The 25624-nt window shown below is 55.2% G+C and overlaps 1 protein-coding gene across 2 annotated transcripts; it reads right to left on the bottom strand.

The window, feature by feature from the left end:
- Positions 1-5529: 5529 nt before the first annotated feature.
- Positions 5530-24306, bottom strand: FAAH (fatty acid amide hydrolase). Of its 2 annotated transcripts, XR_009520798.1 has the most exons (16): positions 24006-24306; positions 18358-18471; positions 15747-15881; positions 15407-15540; positions 15121-15327; positions 14829-14869; positions 14475-14599; positions 12715-12840; positions 12082-12179; positions 10841-10940; positions 10524-10564; positions 9763-9802; positions 9158-9266; positions 8472-8617; positions 7089-8018; positions 5532-6401 (listed from the first exon to the last, which is right to left on the bottom strand). XR_009520798.1 is itself a non-coding variant. In XM_060021570.1 (15 exons), the coding sequence occupies exons 1-15, from the start codon at positions 24198-24200 to the stop codon at positions 7890-7892; spliced, it is 1740 nt and encodes a 579-aa protein (XP_059877553.1). In that variant the 5' UTR covers positions 24201-24306; the 3' UTR covers positions 5530-7889. The 2 variants fall into 2 exon arrangements, 1 of the variants encoding a protein (XP_059877553.1); XM_060021570.1 differs by having other exon boundaries at positions 5530-8018.
- Between the last annotated feature and the right edge of the window lie 1318 nt (positions 24307-25624).

Below are 25624 nucleotides of genomic sequence, written 5' to 3'. Positions count from 1 at the left end.
CAGCCAAGCTGTCCAAGCCCCCTTTTAAGAAACATAGCTTCCTGGGAGGATCCCATCTCCAGTGCCCCCATGTGCTTTGCACCTGTCATGTGCTCAGCAAACATTTGCAGAGCCCTGTGCTGGCGGGGGGAGGGGGGGTGAGAGGCAGAATATGTAGAGCAGGGTCCTGTCCCAGTGGGGTCTGGGGGTGCTCAGGGGCTGAAAGGGCTCTGGCCTCCTACCTCCAATCACCTCCATAAGTTTATTTTATTTCAACAAATAGCCCAGGTAAACACCCACAATTCTGCTGAGCCCTGTGCTGGGCACTGGGAGAAAGGGAAAATACACAGATGGAGGAGGAACTGACAGGGACACAAGGAGCCAGGATGGGGAGCTGAGTGGGGGGGCTGCTCCCTGTCTTCTGAAGAAGATGGAGCAACAGGAGGGGCCCTGTCCTGAGGTGGGACCCACTACTGGGACTGAGTGCTGGGGACCTCAGGGGTCAATGTCCGCTCACCTGCTGCCGGAGACGCTGTGCCAGGGCTGCCATCTGCTGCAGCGCCCCCTCTCCGCGCTTCTGCGCCCTGGGATCATTGCTCAGGGCTGCAGCCTGCTGCACCACCAGCGAGTAAGAGAGCCAAGCCGCCACAGGCGTCGTGCGGAGGCGCCATCTGCTTCCTCAGGAGCGCTGCCTTCGTGTTTGTCAGCTACACAGCCAGAGCACACTCCCACGCCTGTTCCCCAACGGGGCAGGAGCCATGGTCCCAGGTGTTGACAGAACCCAACCTCCTCCCAGCCAGTTCTTACTGCCATCTGGACTTATCCCCTATCTGGACAAAGTCCCCTGTTCCTCAGGCCATGCAGAAGAAGGGGCTTTGGCAGAAACTAGCCTGAAGAGGAGCCCAAGACTGCAGGTGGGCAGGTGACCAGGCTCTGATCGCACCTCCTTCACGTCCTCCTCCCCCATCCCACTCATCAGACACCCCACCAGCACCCTAATCTGACCCGCACCAGTTCTGGATGGGGTTGCCTGTGGCTTGAAGGATAATCACCAACGCCCTTAACATGGCTCATAGGTCACAGGGAGAACGACTGAACAGCCCACGGCCGCCCAGAGTTAGCAGCTCACTCTGCGGGCGTCTGGGGCTCAGGCAGAGAAGAAAGGAAGGGACATCGTGGTGGGGGGGGGGCAAGCAGAGCTCAGAAGGCATCCGTCCCAGGGGACATGATGCAAGGAAGTGAGGACTGAGGCAGGCAGGCATAGCACTCACCCCTGCCCCCGCCAGCCCAGCTAGACTTTCATTCCTGATTCCCAAAGCAAGGCCACACTGCTGCCCCGGGGATTCCAGCCTCCCCAGTCTACTGGTCGTCCCTTCCAGACTCATGTCCCGTTTCCTCATTGGACTAGGAGCTCCCTACCAGTAGGGAGAGCGTGCAGAGAAGGAATCTGTGGGGTGGGGTGGGGTGAGGGGATGGAGGTAAACTCCTGGAGGAGGGGCAGGAAAGATGGGGAAGATGTGCAGCAGTAGAGCCGGAGGGACTTGATTTGGGAGCCCTTCCACTCTTGTCTGTTTGGGCCCAGTCGTCTGTATCAGAGGAGGAGAGGGGAGCAGTCGGTCACATCTCAGGCTGCCAGTCACCAGTGAACAGGAGACTGGTGGCCGCACCCTCAAGACTGGGAAGTCAGAAGCAGATTTGGTGGGAAGGAGACGGGTCTGTGGTTCGTAATGTTGAGTCTGAGCACCCAGGGTCACCCAGGGCTGGATGTGGAGTCACAACCTACAGAGTAACCCCAAGGTCATCCACCCTCTAACACTCTTCACCATCTCCCAGGGGCCTCTGGAACTAGCCCTCCTCATCAGCAAACTCCCTGCGTCCTTCCTCCTCTTCCCCCACCGTTCCCTTCCCCACACCGCCCCCCTCACTGAACCCTGGCTTCCCCTGACGGCTCAGCTCCCCCAGGCCATCTGGCAGCTGCACCACCCCTGCAGCACCCGGGGCCTTGTTACATCACCCTTTCCTGATTCCACCCCTCCATTACATCACCCCATTTTATCTCCTCATCACACTTACCATTCGCTGAAATTATCTTATTTACTTATGTCTTGCCTTCCTCCCTAAAAAAAATAAGTTCCGTAAAAGCAAGTACCTTGTCAGCCTTTTTCAAAGTGCCTGGCACACGACAGCTGCTCAGTAATATTTCTTAAGTGGAGGAATGATAGATAGGTCGAACCCTCGCTTCCTGCCTTTATCTCGATGTATCTCCTCTATTACCTCTATGGCTCCTTTCCAGCAGCATGTAACACGCTTAAGTCTCTCCCATCTTAAAAAAATAATTTAACATTTTTTCCAAGATTCTCTCAGATCTACATCCTTCATAGCTACCACCCTGACATCTTTCCTCCGCTCCCAGCCAAGTTTCTCAAGTTATCTACACTTGCTGCCTTTACTTCCTCATCTTTCACTCACTCCTCCACCCAATCCAGTCTGGTTTATGCCAAATCATCTCAACAATCTCCCTGAAGTTAATTCAGCAGCATGTGCAGCCATTGCCACCACCCTTCTTGAAATACACTCACTCCTTGGCTTTTGTGACAATGCAGCTCTTGGCTTAAATGTCACTTCCTTCAGGAAGCATTCCCTCACACACACACACACACACACACACACACCCCCAGGATGAACCAGGTACCACTTAGTTTACTCTGATAAAGCAGTGCTTCTGCTTTACTGCACTTCTAACAAGTGTTTTTATGTGGTTGTGCACTTGGTGTCTGTTTGCTAGAAGAATGAAAGCGCCATTCAGGCAGGGACTATTTCTGATTGGTTACCCTGAAGTAATTCCTGTGGGAGGAGTTCAATACGTTTATTGGATGGATGGAGATGAAGGGGGTATAGAGATGGGGAACTGGATGGATGAGGACTTGCAGACGAGGAGAAAGTCCCAGGTTGAATATATACTGGGAGCTATTTGTCCTTATGGGCACAAAGCAAGGTCAGAGCAGTAGTTAAGATAAATGTGAAAAGGGCTGAGGACAGGGGCTGACCAGAACATTCCTGTTTAGGATGAGAAGGAAGTAACAGGTGGGGCCAAAAGGGTTCACTAATAACAAATCACCCACTCCTCCATTCAACAGGCCTTCACTGGGTACCCACTGAGTACCAGGCGCCATGCTGGGTGCCGGACATGCAAGGGCAAACCCCACACGGCCCTGACCCTAGGTGACTTCATCTGCCTCAGGTGCAGAGGGCCGCCACTCCCAATCTCTGTGTAGGAAACCTGGGAGGTCTCGCCAAGGCTGGCTGGGACGCTCAAGACTTGATGAGACTTAATTATGTGGCAATCTCTTATGCCCAGGTTGTCTGAGCAGGTGGTCTGGGGTGACACACCCCATGGCTCTTTCCATGGCTCTGATCTGATTGTTTATTGGCGACTTGGATGAGGTTGGAGAGGTCCAGTGCTCAGATCTGTGGATGGACAAAGCTGGGAGGCAGAGCAGAAAGAGTGGGCAACAGAGCCAGGATCCCAAAGGCTCTCAACAAGCTGGAGCTCTGGGATGACCCTAAAAGATGGTGCTTTTTAGGGACAAGTGGCAGGTCCTCTGTGTGTCCTAAACTCCAATATCACAACCCTTCTGTAAACAGACACCAGCAGAGGAGCACAGTGCCTGGACGTGGCTTCTGTCTCCAGTGTTGTGGTCACTTAGCACAGAACCTGGCACCCAGAGGGTGTTTACTGCCTGTCCTCGGGATGATTGTGCAGACAAGGAAAGTACACTAAGTCTGGAGTCGGGCATGTGGATTCAACTCTTCTCTGTTCAAGTCTTTGTCCTTGGACAAATCAGCAACGCCTTTCTGAACTTCAGTTCCCTCATCTATAAAATGGAAGTAATAATGCCTACTTTTTCCAATGAGATAGTGGATTATCAACTCCACAACCTAACCAATATTGGATTCTATTATTAAGACACAGCCCCTGCTTTCGAGCATGGACAGAAGCACCAAGAAGCCCTTTCAACACAGCCTGACAGTTGTAAGAGGATGACCACCCTTACCTTGGAATAGTGGGATGTGGGGGGCGGGGATCTTCAGGTGGAGACATGAGGAAGAGCATTCCAGGCAGAGCAAGCACAGTGAACAAAGGGCATGGAGGTGGGAGGTGTGCAGTGCCCTGAGCACCATCTCAGGGCCCCAAGGAAGAAGAGGAATCAGAGTGGTCAGTTGCATGGCCAGGGGAAGCGTGGCCTTGTGGGTCAGAGCCAGGAGTCTGGACTGAGCACAAGGTTTTAGGCATGATGAGGTTTGTTTTTAGAAAGGTCACTCATCTGCCATAGGAAAGACAGTTGGAGAAGACCAGTCTGAAGAGGGGAGGCCAGGCAAGAAGCTATGGCAGTGGACCGGGGAGTAGGGGAAAGGCTGAGACCAGGAAGTAGCCACGTGACTTAGAGGGTATTGAGGCGGCTGGACTGGTCAGACAGGAAGAGGCGGCGGCTGGCTTATGCTGTCACTCCTCTGTGCCTCAGCATCATGGGACACCAGGCAGAGGCTCTGACACCGAATGAATCAGATATCGATTCTAACTCCCCTGCTTCTAGCTGTGGGACCTTTCTGTAAAATGGGGACACAAACACCGACAACAGGGTGAATAGGATAAAATGACACGATCACTATAAAGTGCCCAGAAGGTAGATGGCTCATATTCAGAATGTCCTCCCCACCTTGTCCTGATTAAAAGTCACCTGATCACTTCATTCATTAAATACGTACATCTTTACTATCACACCCGCCTGCCTCCCTGCCTCCTTTCAGTCAACGAATATCCTCCAGAATGCAGCTCCGAGAGGACAAGACCCCAGTCTGCCGCATTCATCACTTCAGTCCCAGCATCCAATACAGCGCCTGGTCCCTAGGAGATGCTCAGTTAATGTTCACTAAATTAACTAAGCACCTTCTAGGCACTGTTCCACATGCTGAGTATCAGGCTGAGCACGACAAAGTGCAGCTCTCAGGAAGCTTGCCTGAGTGGAGACAAAAAAAAAAAAAAAAAAAAAAGTATGATTCCAGATAGTGATAATGCTATAAAGTACAAAGGGTGGCATGTTAGAAGGTGTCAAGGGGGACTGTTTGCCAAGTGGGTGATCAGGGAAGGTGACATTGGCGCCAAGTGTTCCAAACAGAGGGACAGCTAACACAGAAGCTCTGGAGCAGGGACCAGCTTGAGACGATCGAGAGACCAAAGGGTGCTCGTGTGGCTGAAGCACGCACAACGAACGAGAGGAAGAGACATCCAGGAGGAGGCAGGGGGGTGGGCAAGGGCCACGTCACGTGGGGCCTCGCAGGACTCGAGGAGGAGACTGGATTTTATTTGCAGTTGATTGGAAGCCATTGCAAGGTCTTAAGGAGAGAGGTGGATGGATCTGATATACACTTTTTTTTTTTTTTTTTTTGCGGTACGCGGGCCTCTCACTGTTGTGGCCTCTCCCCTTGCGGTGCACAGGCTCTGGACGCGCAGGCTCAGCGGCCATGGCTCACGGGCCTAGCTGCTCTGCGGCATGTGGGATTTTCCCGGACCAGGGCACGAATCCGTGTCCCCTGCATCGGCAGGTGGACTCTCAACCACTGCGCCACCAGGGAAGCCCTGATATACACTTTTAAATGATCACTCTGGCTGCTGTATGGAGAATGGATTGGTGGACAGGTGAGGAAGGAATCAGGGAGCCCAGTTTGGTTATTAGTGTCCAGGTGAGAGGCAGGTGGCTTGGACCACAGTGTAGAGGTGGAGGTGGAACGCAGGGGGTACTCGCTTCCTCGCTGACCACCTCCGCCGCCCTCAGCAGCATTTGGCCCCATCGTCTACCCTTTCCCCCCAGCCCTGATCACAAGAGAGCCAACGTGCTTGCATCCTCCACACACACAGGCCCAGGAGCCTCTCAGGGATGGGATCCAGGCTTGGCGGAACTCCGGCACCACTAAGCACAGGGCTGGGCACAGCCCTGCTGGGGTCCAAGGGTGACATCAATAAACCAGGGAAGGAATGGAGGAGAGGTGGCCCCCCACGGCAGCCTCGTGTCTGAAAGCACGAGGCTATCATTAACCAAAGAGAGAAATGGGGCAGGAAGCTGGGGCAGATGGCACGTGGTTTTATGGAAGGATATGAGGCAAAGTGACGGAGCAGTTAAGAGAAATCAGGGCAAAGTGCAGCAGCTGCCTGGTCACCCCAATCTAGGCATCCATGTGGGTCGGGCCTTCTAGTCAGCCCCAAGGTAGGGCCTCATGTCTGCCCTGAGACTTGCCCCACTGAGGCAGGGATGTCACTGGCAGAAAGTACAGGTGCCACCGGGCACGTGACTTGGAGGGGAAAGCACCACTGGAGAAGCAGGAAAATCTCGGTGGAGAAGGGAGCCTTGGGAAAGCAGCTTGCCCTGAAAAGAACATGAAGGAGGTCAGGTGGGAGCCAGGGGCCCACCCTGCCCGAGGGCTCAGGCCAGAAGCATCTCCGACAGCAAGCGGGCGAGTTAGGGCTGGAGCCAGGGAGGAGCGAGGCAGCTGTGCTGGTGGACCCAAGAAGCCCCCCAGTCATCCAGATGAGCTAACCCTCCACCCACCAGGCAAAGCAGTCCAGTAAGAGGTGAGCTGGCAAACTGGGCAGAGCTGAGCCTGAGCTGAGACAGCTCACTTCCACCCCGCAACTGTCAAGTCCCAAATCACCTCTCTCTCTACCTGGGCCACAGCCCTAGCTCAGGCCCCAGGCCCCCTTCCCCACATTAGGATCATGGAGCAGCCTCGTTACCCTCTCCAGGCTCTGCCCCTCCAGCCTACTCTCCTCGCCACACCTGTCTGATCCTTCAAGAGCGCCCCATTGCCCTTGAGACTGGATTCAAGTTCCTGAACTGGCCCTCCAAGTCCACCTTGATCTGACCCCCACCTACATCTCTGCTCCTCCTGTGCCCATTCTGGCTGTAGTACTGTTCCTTCTCCCTGGGATGTCCTCGTCCCCTATCTCAGCCCTGGGGACCTTCTATACTCAACACAGACACTCCTCCTTCAGGAAGCCTTCCCAGAACACTCCAGTCCTGCGCTGGCCCTGCAAGCACTCTCTGCTAGATCACCTTGTCTTGTGCTCGCCTCCTCAGTCCTGCGGGTTCCTCTCCCCAGCAGCATCCCAGACTCCCCGCTGCCCTGTGCCCGGCCCTGTGCTGGCCACTGAGGACAAAGACATAGAAATAGTATCCCTGCCGTCAAGGAGAGCCAGTGTGCTAAGGGTGGTGACCCACCCGCGGATGCCCACCACACAGCGCAGACTGGGAGGAAACAGCCCACCTACTCCAGGGCTCAGAAGGAGAAAGAGGGATCTGAGCTGGGCCTCAGAGGATTTAATGGTAGGGGAGCAGAAAGGGCATTCCCAGCAGAGGCAAGGAGAAAAGACAATGTCTAACAAAGTAGGGCTTAGTCTAAGGGGGGTGGGAGGGGTGGGTGTGAAGTGCTGGGGCCGCATCGCCCATCCTGAGAAGCTTGTGTCCATCCTGCGAGTGACAGGAACCAGAGGAGGTTTTGGAGCAGGAGACTGACGTGGCTGGAGTCAGGTTCTAGAAGGTCGGGTCTCCAACCCCCAGTGCCCTAACGATGACTTCCAGAAAGGACAGACCAGGAACCGATTCTTGACTGTTAGCGGGCCTTTGCCCATGTCATGCCCACGGGCTGCCACGTTGGGGGTGTCAGGGCAGGGAGGGGAACAGGGGAGGGAGCGAGGTCCAGACTCAGCGGGTTTGGGCTTCTTGCAGGGGCGAGGGGGAGGGACTTGGAAGCCTCTGCCCCAGGCTGAACACTTCCTCCAGGGTGGCAGCTGTGCCCTGACTACGCTGGGCGTGGCTCCAGTGGGTCTCAGGTCCTCTAGGGCCAGGCGGCGGCAGTCAGCATGGCTGCCTCTCGGGGGTCATCAGTCGCTCCACCTCCCGCATGAACCGCAGACACAGCTCTTCCTGCCACGGCAGAGCCACGCACTGCACAGCCACAGGCAGGCCCACGCTCTTCTTCACGTTCTGCAGGGGACACAGGCGTCAGGACCCCACCCTGGGCCCAGGAAGCACCCCAGCTGGAGAGGAGGGCAGCACGGCAGGGCCAGCCCGCAGTCTTTAGGGGTCTTGCATTAAGAAAGACAGACGAGAGGATGTGAGGGCGATCTGGCTGTGACACCTGTCACCCCATGGATCGCCAGGGTTGACTTGGTTGATCTGGCTGGCTAGGCGGGTGTCCCCTTCCTCCCTCACCACTCCATGTGCGTCCCTCCCGAAGCTGCGTGCTCGGTGGAAGAGGACGACCTTCCCCGATAGAGGAGGACCGTTCTTCCGTCAAGGGTATACGAGCAGCTGCGCTCCCCTGCTAGAACCTCCAAACAAGCTCTCAAGACAGACAGACAAGGATACTCGTGTTTATACTATCTCCTCCACTAGAGGAAGGGGAGCAGGTGTGAGTCCAGGGGAAAAGGGACTTACCTTCCGCAGCGCCTTGTCCCAGATATCCCCAAAGTAGCCCTTGTAATGCTCCAACTGGGCCTCGTCCTCAGCGGTCACCGTGGTGACAGGCACTACCCCCGCAGGGAAGTCCAAGCAGTTGTAGAGCACAGTGTAGCTGATGGCCCCTGAGACACAGCACATGTGGCTGGAGCAGGTTGGGTGACCTTCCATGACAACTGTCCTCTCTGAGCCCCAGTCTTCCACCCTGTGAAATGGCACCCTGCATCCACAGACAGGGAGAGGTTCTCTCCTAGGGCTGAGACTTGAGTGAGAGCCCGGGAATCCAGATTCAGGGCGGGCTGGAGAGTGCGCTGACGAGCTTGCCCTGTGCCTCTTCCCTGCAGCTTCCCCCCCGCCTGGACTGTTGTTGCTGTCTTCCTGGTTTATCTAAATCCCACCTGGGCTTCAAACACCACCTCCCAAAACCACAGACTCTGTAACATGATCTCCAACTTGAACAGTGCTGAGGACAGGGTCCCACATGACTCCCATCTCTCCAGCCAACCAGACTGTGAGCCTCTCAAGGGTGGAGTCCTCCCCCAGGGGGGCAACCCACCCACAGGGTTCCTCTTCTTCTACCTCCCAGCAGCCCCACCAGGCAAAGGGCTGAACTCATAGAAGAGAAGAGACAGGTGACAGGGCTGTGATGGGGCTGCAAGCCTCACCTGTGGCCTTGCCTGGGCCATTCAAGTCTAGAGCAGGGCCCAGCATGGGGGTGAGCAGCACATCCAGCTCCACTGCTCTCCACTGGGCAATCACAGAGTGACGGTACACCTGGGAGGATACCCGTACACCAGGTGAAGCACTCAGACCCAGCCCATTACCTGGACTCTCCAACGCAGGCACTGTGGCTGGGGTGACTCTAGCCCTGCACCTGCCCCGGATGTGAACTGAACCACAGTGGGATGGAGGACCTCGGGGGTATTCAGACAGGGCTGCTCTCAGGGGGCATCACCTGCTCCACAGAACCACAGACACCACTCTTCCTACCAGGGCAGGGCCATGGAGTGCTGGCTACAGGCAGCATCAGAGTGGCAAAAGAGGTATCCAGGACAGGAGCCCCAGGCTGACCCAGGCCCCTAGGACGGGTCTCTGGGCAAGTGAGGGTCTGACAGCAGTCCCCAAGCGGCCCGATCCAGGGAGTGGAAGGGAGAACGATGGGCCACTCCAGGGGATCAGTGGGACCAGTGACCGAGAGACCCCAACGCAGGTGGCCTGTCCAACTCCACCCCCCACCCGCCCTACTCTAGTCGAGAGGCTCTGACCTCACCTCAATCTCGTGGTGCAGTTCCCAGAGCTTTCCAGCTGACCTGGACAGAGGGAGTGAAGTCACTGACCAGGATGATCCCAGCCATGGGGATTAGCAACATCAGACCCCTACTCTCAACACCTCCCAGATCTCATTCCTCCGTGGACCCTTCTCAATGCCAGGGCACTCTGAGAGGAAAGTAGTGCAGGGCAGAAGTTCTAATCCCTAAGTTCATGTCCCACTGAGTCCCCAGGAGGGACCTAGGCCTGACTCCTTGCTACCCTCAGGACACAGGAGAGGCCAGAGCCACCCAAGGTCCTAAATGCCTGGTGGTAACAGAAGGAGGAAGTCCACAAGATGTCAGGGCCTGAGAATGGGACAACTTATTCCCAGCTTTTCCGGCATGAGCAACTGAGGGGCAGGCAAGAGAGGGCGCGGTGCAGTCTGATCTCTAAGAGTAGCACCCTCATGGGTTCCCAGCGTCCCCCGCTCCTGCCTCCCGCCAGCTCCTTCCCGGGCCTTTCCACCCGTGCCCAGCCAGGGCAATCTTCTCCTCTCCACCCCCTCCCATTCTGTGCTCTCCCAGGTCCTTGCTCTCCAGGCTTTCCTGGACCTTGCTAAGACATCTTCAAGATCCTCCTCGAAAGCCACAGAGGTTGCCACCCTGCCTGGGCCCTTTCCAGCCTCAGAAGCTACTTCTCTCATCTTTTCCTGTTGGAAAGCACTTGGACCCAGGTCAGGGGAAAAGGGGGCAAGCATCTGGGCATGGGAAACATTCTTACCGAGACTTGATGCTGTTGAGAAAGGTTGACAACCTTGGGAGCTGCAGAAGGACAGACACAGTCAGTGACTCAGCTTTGGGCCAGGTGTGGCAATAATCTTCAGGCCAAGCTGCCTGTGCTTCCTCCCTCTGTCCCTCCCCCCATGTCCCGGGTCAGCACCCCTTTCAGCATGCATGTTAGCTGAAGATCAAAGGGCATGGGGGGAGGAGAAGAGACTAGGTGAGGGCTGAGAAGAAGAGGAGGCTAACGGGAGGGGGGAAGAGCCCCAGAGGCTCCCGCCCGGCCCAGCCCACCCCTTCTATTCCTTGTGCCCTCACCAGAGGCCTTAGCATGAAAGCCAGCAGTCCTTTAAGCCAGCTGGGCATCCTCAGAGTTGAGATCAGGTCTCCCAAGCAGGGGTCCACGAAATCACCTTTGCTGGGAGACAAAGGGTCCAGTCCAGACACATCCACCCCAGGCATCCCTCCTGGCTCACCCCCACCTACTGCATCCCCCGGTCTCTACTCAGTGACTCTGCCTACCTCCTTCCTCACCAGACTCTGGCAGCCACGCTCTCCAGCCCCTTCATCTCAGCCTCTCCTTTCCAACATGTGGCTTGTGTCTGCAGACCCTTTGCGATGCCTGGGCTCCACCCACACCCATGGAGCTCCCCAAGGCAGGACTCCCTGTCTACCTCCCTGGTAAACTCAGCTTAAAGCAATAAGAACTAGAGGCAGCATCTCCCTGGCCAGGGCGTGATACTGAGGGCATTTCCCCCGTGGAGGCGGATATTGGCCTGGAGGCACGAGTGGCGCAGTCTTGAGTGGGCACCGTGATCCTTGTCTCTGAGGCTTTCTCTGTTCTAGATCTCAGGGAAAGGTCTCAGGCGGCTGATCCTGGAGCCTCATTCCCAGGGCCAGAGTGAGGGGTAGCCCCTTCCGCTAAAGCCTGAACCATACTTAGCTACTGGGGGAAGTCCAGTCAGTCTGGGCATGTCCCCAGGAGGCACCTTCACAGGCCTGTCCTCTGCCCGTGTCAACCTTTAAGGACTGAAAACACCCAAGTGGAACCAGCTTCTCTAAACGTGAGTCCCTTAAAGCGGGTCTGGTCCAACCTACTGACTTTACAGACAAGAAAACTGAGGTCCTACTCAAAAGAGAAAGACGTGGCTCAAGTGAGAAGAGCCCGGAGTCACAGAATGACGTCTACACCCCTGCCCTCCTATTTGACCCTACCCTTGTCTCTCAATCTTTCCCAAATAGATAGGCAACTCCCTGCTTCCCTCCTACCTCCCAGCCAGCTCAGCTCAGGATGAGGCCATGGATGCCCAATCCAGCCTCCCCCTGCGCTGGCACCTTTCCAAAGACTCCCTGGCAAGGTAGTGCCAGGCTCAGCCTGCAGTCAGAGGGGTGGCAAGGTCCCTACCCAGAATGCTCAGACCTTCTTCACATTCAGCTGAGGCCTGTCCTCCATCTTCCCCCAGCCTGGCCTGTCTCCGGGGTTACAGCACCCAGCTGCTCTTCCTGGGTCTCCCCATGTCCTGATCCCACCACAGACCTCCAAACCCAACATTACTCACAAGTTCTGTAGGAAGCTCTTGCCACCGTCACTGAACAGCCCACCCATCGACAGGGTCTCCACAGCATGGGGTATGTTGCTTGGCAGGAAGGGAACCAGCTGCAGGGACCGAGTAGTGTAAGACTCCCAGACCTAGAAACCCTTGGGTCCCACCACCCCCATGCTACCCAGGCAGCCCCGAGCATGGACTGGACCAACCCTGCCTTCACGCTACCCTCACTGGAGCCGCAACGGTGGCCTTGTTGGCCCGTGATAACTCCCTGTAAGATGCACATCAGGAGAGAAGTCTGGAGCCACACATAAGCCTGTCTCAGATGAACATCCCCCAACCTGCCATCTCAGGGCCCCAGGAACCTCTGGACAGCTGTGCACCCCTGTCTGCGGTCGACGAGGCCCTCCCAATGCAGCTCACAGCTCACACATCCCCAGCACAGGGGTGAGCTCACCATCAATCATGTACCCCAATACTTCTGATCAGCCCCTCTTTCCTGGTCCCCCAGGGATCGAATTCCCATCCCCAACCACAAAACAATCAGGGTGGAAGGATGCCAGGGATGGGTGGCAGCCATGGGTACCAGGAAGGCTTCCCTGAAAGAGGGGCGATGCCAGGACTTGTGGGCTCCCACCTCCATACCGTGTGGCCAGCAGCTTCGAGTCTCTTCTTGGTCTCCAGCAGGGCCCGTGTCATGGCCGGGGTGGGCATGGTATAGTTGTCAGTCTCATAATACCCCACACGCAGGGGCTGAGAGCTTGTGTAGACCTGGGGGCAACACACAGGAGTCAGAGTCAGGTCAGGAGAGGGTGGCCCCAAGCAGGGCTCCCAGAGCTCAGAACAGCTACTCAGCCCCAGACGCAGCTTTGAGGCTGCACCCTAGATCCCCCGAAAACTGACTGCCAGTGAGGCCAGCCCCTTCTGCATATGACCCCTTCACAAAACACCTTCACAATGACTTTACAGGTGGGCAGAGCAAGAATGAGGATTCCCACTGGTCCTACGAGGAAACTGAAGCTTCAGGTCTAGATAGGGAGATAGGCCCAGAGTGGAGCTGGGACTCAGCCAAGGCCGCTTGTCAGGGCAGAGCTACAAGACTAGGTCAGGAAGCCAGGTATCCCGCGTCCTGAGCCGAGGCTCTCCACAGCCTGTTTCCAGAATGCTAGTCCTGGCTCCCGTAAGAGATTGTTCCAGACCTCAGGACAGGAGCCTCCCCTCCTCCCCTCCTCTCAGGAAGGGGCTCTTGAAGGACTGGTTTCACTTAGAACATCTCCTCTGCTGAGGAGGGGTAGCTCACCCCATCCCCAGCCCCGATCTCCTGCCTGCCCCAGCGCCTTCAGCCCTTCCAAGGCAACCTGGGCTGGGTGAGGGCAAGAGGTCTGTAGGGAGAAATGCCAGACCGCTGAGAGATGGCGCTTACATCAAACAGACAGCTTACTGTCTACATTAACATGGCTTTACTGTTCCACTGGCCACATCGATCTAACTTGACTACTCCTGAATGTGTTGTACATAAAGTACAGATAACTTTATCAGTCATTCTTAAAAGACTCGCCAATTCTTCAATAGAAGCACCAAATGACGGCTTATCCTCTAAGACTCCTTGAACCCCTCTCCTCAGAATCCTCACCTTGCTGTATCCACCAGTCCTAACCTATTACATCATGATCTGTACCCAATCCTAACCAATGCCCCACACTGAAATATCCACCTGAAACCAACTTCAACATCCTAACTTCGCACCCCTCCCCCACACTGCTAAGGCTCTGTGGAGGCAGCACTCCCCCTCACCACAGAAAGCATTAAACTCAGCCTTATCTGATCAACAGGCTGTTTTGACGATATTTTGAAGAGCCAGCATCTGACACTGCCCACAGATCCCAGCTTTCTCTGGGAGGGAGACAGCTCCGCTTTTAACCATCCTTAACTCACTCAGCCTACACGCCAAGCATCCCTCTGGAGGCTGGGGATAGGGACATGAATACTATAGGAAAGGCTCCTAATTACTGGGGATCAAACACAGATAAGGTACAGGAGTGCTCTCTCAAGCTGTTCTTAGCCTCGAGGACACTCCTGTTCCGCAGTGACAGCCCCCAGGCTGGGCCGGAAGGTGGGCCTTTCCTCAGCTCTGGCTCCCAGCCCACCAATTTGAAAGCCTCAAGGTTTCCAAATGCAGGCAAGGGCGCCATCTAGTGGCTGTCTGAAGAGGCGCTGCTGCTGGCCTCAGACACACACACCGCCCCCCCCTCACCCCCCTCACCCCACCCCACCCCCGGCCCTGCCGGGGTGGTTTTCAGGAGACAGGGCCTCCAAGTCCTGCTGCAATGCGAGGAGTGCTCTCTGGGCTCAGGAGCACCAGTGAGACCTGAATCCACCCCATGCCCACCCCCACCCCGGCTCACCTCCTCCCTGAAGGGCAGGGGGGGCACGGAGGGGTCCAGGTGGAACATGTCCTCACACAGCAGCGCTCGCAGGCACAGCGCCAGGCTCTCCACGTCCCGGGCCATGGGGCCGACCGAGAGCTGTACTGTGGGGCAGGGAGGGGAGGAAAGAGAGATCACCCAGCCCCAAGGAGCTCTGGGGCCGGGTCCAAGCATGGACTGGGCCATGGCCCAGTAGTGTGCACAGGGACAAGGCGTAGGAACTCAGACCTAGAGTGGCCTGGGGGCCCAACACTGCCCCAAGGAGAGGCAGGGGCAGAGGCGGATCAGGCAGACCCCCCTCCTCCAGGGCATAGAGGGAACCACAGACCTCACCTGCTACCTGTCCATAGACACAGCCCTTCAGGCCACTCTTGCTGGATAAGAAACACAAGATGTTGGCAATGGGAAATAGCCATCCTCTGCCCAACCCCACATCCATACAGCAGCTCCCAACTCTCTCACCACTTTGGAAACTAGGAACCAAGGACTGTGGTAATGTGACACTACCTCCCAGCAAAACCCCAGTCAGGGAATCCCTGCCTGGAGCCCAGAGAGGTGGGAAGCTAGGCCAAGGTCACACAGCAAGAGACTCAGAAGCTCCCTCCCCTGACCACCTACACCATACCTGATGCGGTTCCCTGTGGGTTTGAGGCCGCAGATGCCACAGAAGGCAGAGGGAAAGCGAATGCTTCCTCCGATGTCGGTGCCTAAGCCCAGTAGGGAGCCCCCAGCCGCAATGAGGGCCCCCTCACCCCCTGAGGAGCCACCTGGGCTCTTGGAAGACTTCCATGGGTTCACGGTCTGGCCAAAGAGGGGGTTACAACAGTCATAGCTGGAGGAAACAGAAAGGGGTCAGCCCATGTCACGCTGGCACTGGTGCCCCTGCCCCCACCCCGCTCCTGAGACACAACCTGAACATGGACTGGGGGACATTGGTGTACACGAAGGGCAAGGCCCCCTGCCGCTTCAGCACCTGCACCACCACGCTGTCACACTCTGCTGGCGCCCCCTCGTTCAGGCTCAAGCCCAGTGTCGAGTCCTGGCCCTAGAAGGAGGGATGGGCGAGAGGGACGTGGCTGATGAGCCAGGGGCGCCTTGGCAGCACAGGGTCTGTTCCCACCACCACCCCACAGGCCAAGGCAGGGCGTACCCATGGTGCCCTCTCAAGGCCTTTGGACCTGGTACTTCCTCTGAGGGCCCAGGGTGACCCAGGACGCAGAGCTGGCTGGCAGGGACTGGGGCAGGGCACACCTTGTAGCTGAAGCACTCCTTGAGGCTCACTGGGACGCCGTAGAGCAGGCCCTGCCTTGGGACCTGGCACAGCTGAGTCTCACAGTCTGCCAGGTAGGTAGTCACACAGTTAGTCCCTTTGTTCACTTCCCAGGCCTTGGGGAGAGAGAAATGGATACAAGAACAAAGTGAAGCTGGCTTCTCTTTTTTTGTTTCAGTTGTGTTAAAATTCCCTTACCACCCAGGGAAAGGGTAACCAGAAACATGACCCAGGGGCACAGAGGATAACCTAGGCCCAGCACTCGCCTCACTAGGGACACGTGGCTCCAGCCTCATCCTGGCTGTCTCTGGCCTTCAACTCCAAAACGGACAGAGAGTGAGAGTACTCCCAGGGCCAGGGCACAACCAGGGCACTCAAAGGGGCAAGATACTGACCTCAGATGCCCCCCAGAGGCCGAGCTGGGAGGAGGTTGACCCTTGGCCACCCCAACCCCTGTCCTCCTCCAAGCCACACCCTCTGCCCAGTGAGGCTGGCAGATCCCCATGTCAGGTCACACTGGGAGTCAGTGCAGGGCAGGGCTAGAACCAGGCTACAGCCTCCCAGCAGCACAGGGAGCCTCCCAACTCCTCTGCCCCAGGCGGGCCCAGGTGAAGCCTCCCCTCCCCCAGGAACCCTTGAAACTGATAATCAACTCTCAGGGACGCTGGCAACTGACAGGAACATGGGTGTGGCCCTGTTGCCACGCTCAGGTACGGGAAATCTGTCTCCTGCCCCAGGGCAGAAAGAGAGGAGGCCAATCTGTAGCCAGAATGCTCTCTGTGGATGATTAAGGGGGGCAGGAGCTTCTTCAGGGACATGGATTCATTAGAAACAACCCTGGCTGTTGAGACTGTGTGTCCTCTCAGTGCACCCGGCCCAGGGGTGTCCAGTCCTTTCTCTACAGTCCCTCTCTGCCCCACTCTCAGCTGCAGTCACTCACACCACTCTCATACCCACCCGTCAGTCCCCCTGGCACTCATGTCCACCTGCTTAGGGGTCCCACTCACTACCACATGCTCTCTTCCAAGAAATCATATCAGATACAAGTCACACTCATAGAAGTAAGTCAGAAAAAGAAAAACAAATACCATATGCTAACACATATATATAGAATCTTAAAAAAGAAAATGGTTCTGAAGAACCTAGGGGCAGGACAGGAACAAAGATGCAGTTGAGAATGGACTTGAGGACCTGGTGGGGGAAGGGTAAGCTGGGACAAAGTGAGAGAGTGGCATGGACATCTATACACTACCAAATGTAAAATAGATAGCTAGTGGGAAGCAGCTGCATCTCACAGGGAGATCAGCTCGGTGCTTTGTGACCACCTAGAGGGGTGGGATAGGGAGGGTGGGAGTGAGACGCAAGAGGGAGGAGATATGGGGATATATGTATACATTACTGATTCACTTTGTTATACAGCAGAAACCAACACAACATTGTAAAGCAATTATACTCCAATAAAGATGTTTTAAAAAAGTGCTATGGCATATATAGACAAGTCACACTCACAAAGCACATTTCCTTCTTTCATTTTGTTTCAAACACATTTCTTGAGCACTTACTATATAAAAGACATAGCGTTCAGCAATAAGGTGCAAAGACAAATAAGACTGTCCACCAAAAGCCCACATTTGCCTTGGGAAAGAGAAAGACAAGGCAAGCCCTACAATGTGATGAGAAACGTGCTGTTAGAAAGTGAACACTTAGGGAGGGTGGGAGGGAGGGAGACGCAAGAGGGAAGACATATGGGAACATATGTTTATGTATGACTGATTCACTTTGTTATAAATCAGAAACTAACACACCATTGTAAAGCAATTATACCCCAATAAAGATGTTAAAAAAAAAAAAAAAAGAAAGTGAACACTGAAGAGGAAACCCTAACTCAGGCTGGGAGGGGAGGAGGGTCCTGGGAGGCTTCCTGGAGGACTCCAGAGACTCCTCTCTGAGCCCTGAAAACTATTCCGGGGGAGCCTGTTGCACTGAGCGGGGCAAGAAGGAGAAGAGCCTCGCAGGTAAAAGGAACCCCACACGAGCCAGTGCAGGCGCTGGGTGCCAGGAACTGCCAGCAGCTGAGCTGCTGATGCCCCAGGCTACAGAAGGCCTTGGCCAGAGAGGACGCTGAAGAGCTGAGGGGGCACCTGGCCAGGAGGCTGGCGCTTGGTCCCAGAGGGAGATGGTGGTGGAGGACCAGGGTGGCTGAAGAGGGGGAGACAAGGGGATGGACTAGAGACAGCTATAGGAAGGGACCAGACCAGACTTGGTGACTGATGGGGTGGGGGCGGAAGGGAGAGGGAAGTCTGGGCTAAAAGCCAGGTTTCTAGCTAAGACAACATGCTCAGTATCCACCCCCCCGCCCCTCCCCCCCTCCCCAAATACACACACAGAGCCACTCTCTCTCTTCTCTCTCTCTCTCTCTCTCTCTCTCACACTCACACACACATATACACACACACACACACACACACACAGAGTACCTCCCTGGCACTGTGATCCCACCACGGCCCTCAGTGGGACAAAGTCCAGGCCAGGTTTTCCCCCCAGCCTTGCAGAGAAAGTGGAGGAAGGAGCAGGGTCACTCCCAGGCTTTACCTTTCCCAAGTAGGTGAAGAGCACGGCCTCCCGAGACAGCTCCCCACTGTGTAGCTTCTGTACCAGTTGAGGCAGAGGCAGGGCCAGCAGTGCCTCTGAGTCCAGGTCAGGGTTCTGGGGAGACACCTCGGATCAGTCCCCTACTCCCCGCAGGCTCCATGTGCCTGCAGCAGACACCAGTGGCCCATGCCCCCAAATCCCCACACCTACCAAGCACGTGCTGTCACCTGCCAACCCGTGACAGATGTGCCCACCCACAGCTCTGACACCACAAATGTGGTCCAGCCTGGGCAGGCCCCTGCCACCTGTAGAAAATACAGATCTATCTCTTCAAGAAGCTTACCTGAGGGGGGTCCAGGGAGAGGCCATGCCCAGGCTGATCATTAGACCATTACTAACAGGGACCACCAATGACTATCTACTGTGTGCCAGGCACCATGCCAATGTGCTCCATGTCTGGATGAAATCTTACTACCATTCCCATTGCACAGCTGAAGAAACTGAGGCTCAGCAAGGGGAAGTGCCTTGCCTAGGACTTACAGATAAACTATAGTTCTCTGCCCATTCAGCAGGGGCTGACCACTGGCTGTCCACCTGCACCTAACTACTCAACACCTTGTCAGGGGAGGGCAGAAATAAGAAAACCCTGTCCTGGGTGGTTAGGGCTGGAGCTGGAGCCACATCCAAATGAGAGGGTTTTTGTGTTCAGTCCATAGATATTCATTAGGCACCTATTCCGTACCAGGCACCATGCTAGGCAAGGGGATACAGCAGTGAACAAAAAAGTCACATCCAGTCTTTGGGGGAGCTTACACAAGGTGCAGAGTTGGGGATGAGCAGATAATTCATAAGTAAATAAGAATTTTAGATAGCAAGAAATAAAGAAAATAAAATGGATGCAGTGAGTGGGCGGCACACAGGTAGAGGGTGGTCAGGGAAGAGCTCTCTGAAGGAGAAGGGATGTTTGATCAGACACCTACTGCCAGGCCTCGAAGGCCCCCAGAGCCTCTGGGGTCAGCCCCTGCCTGCAAACATCCTGGCTTCCCCCTCGAGGGTATTGGGCTAATTAGTAAATAGGGCTAGGACGACATCTGAGTTGCAGGTACCACATCTCATCTCTACCCTCCTCTGCTCCTGCCAAAGTCACCAGGGACTTCCTTGTTGCCGAATACAGCAAACACCTGACTCTGTTCATTCTGCTCCAAGTCTCATGGAGGCATTCAGAGGGCTCGCTTCAGTTTCCTCTGGGCACAGACATACCCCGCTCCCCGGGGCTCCCTCCCACCTCTCCGCTCCTTCTGTCATCCGCTCATTCAGTCAACACACATGTTCTGAGCATCTACTATGTGCTGAGGACTAGCTAGGGCTGTGAATTTAGAGATAAATTAGAGAGATAACCAAGACAGACAAGTCTCTGCTTTCAGAGCTTAGAGCTTAGAGATAACCAAGACAGACAAGTCTCTGCTTTCAGAGCTTAGCTTACCTTCAAGAAAACAAACAAGTTAATTGGGAAAAGAATTTGAAGAAGAATAAAAGAAAAAAAATATTTTTTAAAGAAAGAAAATAAGTTAACAAAGAATGGACAGATCATGGCAAGTGTGAGAAAGGATAAACGGAGCCTGTGACAGAAAGAACAGAGGAATGACTCAGATGGGCTGGGTAGGTGGCGGTGACATTTCAGATGTGATCTGAAGCATGAGAAGGAGCCAGACGCGGGGAGAGACAGAGGCTCCTGGAGGTTCCTCTGGCACCTCTTCTTCCCTCTCTGATGCTGGGAGAAGTCACTCCTTCTCATGGCTTCCACTCCAGGCCCTCTGCCTATCTCACAGCCTCCAGATCATCGTCCTTTGACTGACCCAACTGAGCTCAGACCTACTCGCTGGGCTACTCCCTTTTCTCCCTCTGTCCCTGTGTCGTTCCCCTGAGCTCGGTGCCTCCCCACCCCTCTCCACTGGCTCCTCTTCCCTCAGGGAAGGACGCTGCCCTCCATCTTCCACTCCCCCCCCTCCCTCCCACCCACATCCAGTCACCAAGCCCCCTAAGTAGCTCTGGCAAATGGCCACCTCTCTGTCCCCTCTACCAAGACCCTTGCCAGTGCACATCCTTTCTCTCCTGGGTCAGACAGGGGCCACCCAACTGGCTGCCCCACCCAAGCTTTGTGGCCAGGCCAGACAGTGCAATGTCTCAGCCCACCTTGCCTCTCCCCTTAAAGTCCCCTTCACACCACGAGCTCCAGGAGATGCTTCCAGGCCGTGGTCCTGTCAGACTCCCCTGAACCCCCTCAGTGCAACATGGCCCCCTCACACCCACCACACGCCCAGAGCTGAACGCCCACCACACACACCCACCACACAGCCTTTGAAGCCTGGCCTCAATATCAGGAACACTCCACCTCTTCCCTGAATTTGTTAAACGGATTCAACACTCACTTGGGATTTTTTTTTTTTTAAATAATACAGGCAGCTACAGGGAAGGAAAAAAAGAAAAATGGATCTATGATCTCCCCACCAACACACGAGACAACCCCTAGTGACGTACTTTTTTAAAGGTATACAGAATGAAAAGTGAACATTTCCCCCCACCTCTAGGGCCACCCTGCCCAGTCCCTCTTCTGAAAAGGAAACCATAGTTAACAGTTTCTGATGAAACCTCACAGGAAAAAAAAAAATGTCTGTGAAAAACCCACAATGTGGGGCTGCCCTGGTGGCACAGTGGTTGAGAATCCGCCTGCCAATGCAGGGGACACGGGTTCGAGCCCTGGTCTGGGAAGATCCCACATGCCACAGAGCAGTGAAGCCCATGCGCCACAACTACTGAGCCCACATGCCGCAACTACTGAAGCCCGCGCGCCTAGAGCCTGTGCTCCACAGCAAGAGAAGCCACCGCAGTGAGAAGCCCGCACACCGCAACAAAGAGTAGCCCCCGCTCGCCGCAACTAGAGAAAGCCCGCGCGCAGCAAGGAAGACCCAATGCAGCCAAAAATAAATAAATTAATTTTAAAAAAATTAGTATGGAGAATGCAGGGAAGTGTACAAATAACGTCTCACCAAGCACGTGGCCATCTGTATGCCTACTTTTTCAAGCAAAAGATACTATAGCTATCATTGAATCACTGCCCCTCCTCCATCTGTTTTTCTCCTTCTGAACCACCTACTGTCCTAATTTCAGGTATCCTAGATTGTCCTCCAAGTCTTTTTTATTTTCACTTATGGGGTTTTTTTTTATCGCTTTTGTCCTATTTCAAGATATCTCTTCCATTTGATCATGTAGGCCACTGATACTGATCGAAACAAAAACCATACTGTTCTTCGCGTTATTCATTGAATTGTTTTGTTTTAAAATCAGCTTCAGGTTGGTCTTGGAGACGCCAGGAGATGGAACTACAGGTCAGATCCAGTTGAAGGAAGTGGCATTTGTAATCCAGTGGAATTTTGACAAAAGGGCTTGTAAGGGATGTGTGGGAAGGGCATTCAGGATAAAACTACAGGTGCAGAGGCACAGAGGGATAAGCAGGTGTTCTGGGATGGCTCTCCCAGCCATAATATTCTGTCAATGGTGGTCTCTCTCTTCAGTCCAGAAAGGATATTGAAACTCATTCAGGGGGCAAGGTGGAAACAAATGCAACAAATGGGCATGTTACAGGTTAAGCTTCACGCGGTCAACAGAGAATAGAAGAAATACGCCTCCTTCTAAAGTTGCTCTAGAGTCCAGAGAAAGATGAACCATCTTGCGATGTTCAGGAGGTGCTTAGTACTCCTCCTCCTCCAGCAACGCCTCGGGACACAGGAAGTATCTGGGTCCCAACTAGCTTTCCTGCTGTCTATCAGGCAGGAGCTGTACTATAAGCTGCTGTATTCTTCCAGGGCCCTACTAACCCTGGGCCCCTTCCCAAGGCCCTGGATGAGCTCAGCTAAACTGCCCACCTCCTACCCATTCCCAAAGCTACTGTCACGAAGACCTCACCTCTTTGCTAATTGCTCAACACATTGAGGCTCCTAAGATAGTTCTCCCTCTCTTCTCCCAGTCACTGGAAAACCAAAAGGTGATTTCCCTGCTTTCCCATCTGCAAGAGCCAAGTTTTGGTGTTCCGAGGCCAGGCTCTGCCCCATGGAGGCTGTTTCAACAGCTTTGGGTATTTCAGGGCCAACGTTTCTACCCTTGAAGAGTCAGTTCTTAAAAATAATGAAAGGCTGTTGCTCCAGAAGGAAACTGTGTAGATGCTGATGCTTGGAGTTGAAGTGAGGGAAGACCCACCCTTCTACCACCCCACACCCCCACCAGCTGGTGGGTTCCTTGCAACCAGGACGGGAGTCCTGTAGGCACAAACTGTGGACAGATTCTTACAGCTGCCTCCACACTGCCCTCGGTGCTGGCAGAACTCAGCTAGCCAGCTGCACAGGACCTGGAGCCTCGGGAGCAGCCGAGGGTCTTCAGGCTGAGCCTGGCATCACTGCAAGGATCCCTGAGCAGGGCACCAAGGAGGTCAGCCAGAGAAGGAGGATCAGACAGTGATAAACCTGTGCCCAAGGAGGGAAAGTGACCAGTTTGGATGGAATACCTAAAAACCGACTGATTGTGTACTTTTCAGCCAGCTTGATGAGTGAAGGCTGGAACCAGATACATTTTTATTTCAAGAAATAAACAAATATGACATTTCCTGGTCCAGGAATGGTGTGGAGTAAATCCATACCATTACATTCAGCTAAAACCTCACGGCCATCAAGGCCATACCCAGGGCCTGGCATTCAAGGCCAGGGTCTCTCTTCCTAATATTTCTCCCCTGCTCCTCTCCAGCGGAATGAGGCTGGATGGTCCCACCAGGCATCTGGGTTCTAGTTCCAGCTCCTGTCTCGTGCTGTCCCATTATCCGGAATGCCTTCCCACCTGTCAGATCCAAATCCTATCAAACACTCGGGGCAAGTCTTCCCTCCCTCAGCACATAAGACCTGAGTTCAGCATTTTGACTTGGAACTGGGTCCAGTGTGTCACACACCTGGAGGGAAAGAAAGCCTCCCCTTCTAGGCCTCTCCCTCGCCCCCATACACACACTGAGCTGATCCAGAGGAGAAAATCTTGTTGACAGATCACCCACCTAAACCTATTCATGCAAAGGGCTTATAACCCATCAGACTCGACAGCCTAGGTGGCAGGGGTCCAGCTCCGCCAGTAACTCCCTGTGGACTTGGGCAAGTCCCTCTCCAGCTCCCTCTTAGCATCCTCAAGCACATATCAATGAGTTTGAACTGTAAGCTCTCCAGATGCCCTTGGCCATCACTTTATGATTCCAAAATCCTCAACCCGAGCATCCTATTGGTTCTCACACTTGCGTTTTAGAGTCCTAATAGTGATCTTGAGATTCTCTGGCACCAGAGCAAAGCTCCTCTTTGACCCAGTGCGAGACAGCCTTCGACAGCCTGCCCAGTTCCTTTCGTTTCCCTTCCTCCCCTAGGCCCCATCTGGCTCAGAAACAGTACGGAATGCATTACGGCGAGAGGAGTTTCGGGGAGTTACGAACCTGCGCTGCCCACACACCTGCGCTGCCCGCTGCCCGCTGCCCGCCGCTCGCCCCTCCGCGCGGCCGGGCGGCCGAAAGTGCTGCCGCCACCCCAGGCCCTCCCCCTGACCCCGATTCCAACCCCGGCCATCACCTGGAGACGGAAGCGCTGCGCCGCCTTGTCCATGGTCTCCAGGGCCGCTTGCTGCTTCTGTCGTGCCCGGGCCGCCGCGCCCCGCGCCGTCCGGTGACTGGACCAGCGCAGGGCCAAGGCCGCCGCCACCAAGCAGCAAGCCAGGGTAGCCCCGGAGGGGCCGGAGAGCGCGTCCCACAGTTCATCCAGCACCATGGTATCCCGCCGCCGACAGCTGCCGAGGGAAACCGAAGAGGAATCAGCACGCGCGGACTTCGCCGCAAAACCCGGCCTGGATCGACCTGGGATCCAGCGCCCGCCTGCGCTGGAGGGAGGGAGGGGCGGTGCCGCAGCCGCAGACACGCGGGGCGGTGCGCTGTTGCCTGGCAGCCGGCCAGAGGCCGGTAAAGCGCAACCGACAAGGTCAAGCGCGGCAGCTCGGCTAGGACTGCTCCGCAAGTCCTCACGCACTGGACCAGGCGGAGCGGAAGGAGCACCCGATTCCCTTGGGCGCCCTCGGAAGCTCGAGCGTAGCAGCGGTTCGGCGCCCCTGTCCGGCCCGACCTCTGCCCTGCGCACCCGAGAGCCACAACTCCCGGAAGATGCAGTCCAGCCGGAGCCCCTGCGGGTAATAGGACGGAGAGCAGCGATAGGCTGAGCTCCCGGACCTGTTTAATCCCCGCAAACAGTTTAGCAGCATCTTCCTTGGAGAACCTTGGGTTGGGCGGTGCATCACAGGGCACCCACCTCTCCCCTGCGTGGGGCTTTGGGGTGCCAGGCAGAGATGGGCACAGGATGTTCCTCTCAGGGAGCCCACCTGCTGCCCCCTCTCCTCCCCCACCGTGGGACCCGGTGTCTCCCTCCCTGGACTCTTCTTCATGGCCAGAATACCCGTCACTTGTCCTTTTGCTCAGCCACCTCCCACAGACTGACCTTCCCAGGGTCACTCATTTCCAGTCCTGGGCCCTCCTGGATTTCACACTCAGGAAACAGAAAGAACTGCTTCTGTCTGGGGACCTGACACTCTTCATTAGTGGGGTGGGTGGATTATATATACACATAATATTTCTCCCATCTAGGCCTTTCTCACAGGACTTTATGTGCTTTATTTCATTTGTCCTCCCAACAGACCTATGAGGAAAGCATTTTTATTATCCTCATTTACAGATGAGGTAACTGAGGACAAGAGGGGTTAAATAACTTCTGTGGGTCACAGAGGTGGCTGAGTGGGGATTCAAACTCAGGTCCGATCCTAAACCATTGCTCTTAACCATCAAGCAGTACTACCATTACTGCCCCTGGAAGTGAGGCTTTGTGGGATGGGATGTGGGAAAGGGCTCTGTGGCTGGAAAACTCTGTCTGCTGAAACACTGCTGTCCATCCAGTTCTGTCTTTACCTCTTTGAATCCGTGCCTTTTCCTGTAAAAGGATGAATGCCTACCTCGCAAGATTGTTAGGAGGAGTCTGTGAGATCCTTGCTGTGAGCTGGGGAAACTGAAGGAGGTACCAGATCTTCAATCAGGCCTTATGGAGCTCAAGGTCTGGTTGAGAAGGAAAAAACATGCATAGTCCAAGAAACAAAAGACATGCTTTGGTGGAAATGCAGAGATCATGTGGCATGAATCCAAAAAGCCTTGGAG

Source organism: Delphinus delphis, chromosome 1 (genome assembly GCF_949987515.2).
Source record: "Delphinus delphis chromosome 1, mDelDel1.2, whole genome shotgun sequence".
Lineage (NCBI taxonomy): Eukaryota > Metazoa > Chordata > Mammalia > Artiodactyla > Delphinidae > Delphinus > Delphinus delphis.
This window is presented reverse-complemented; position numbering and strand designations above follow the sequence as displayed.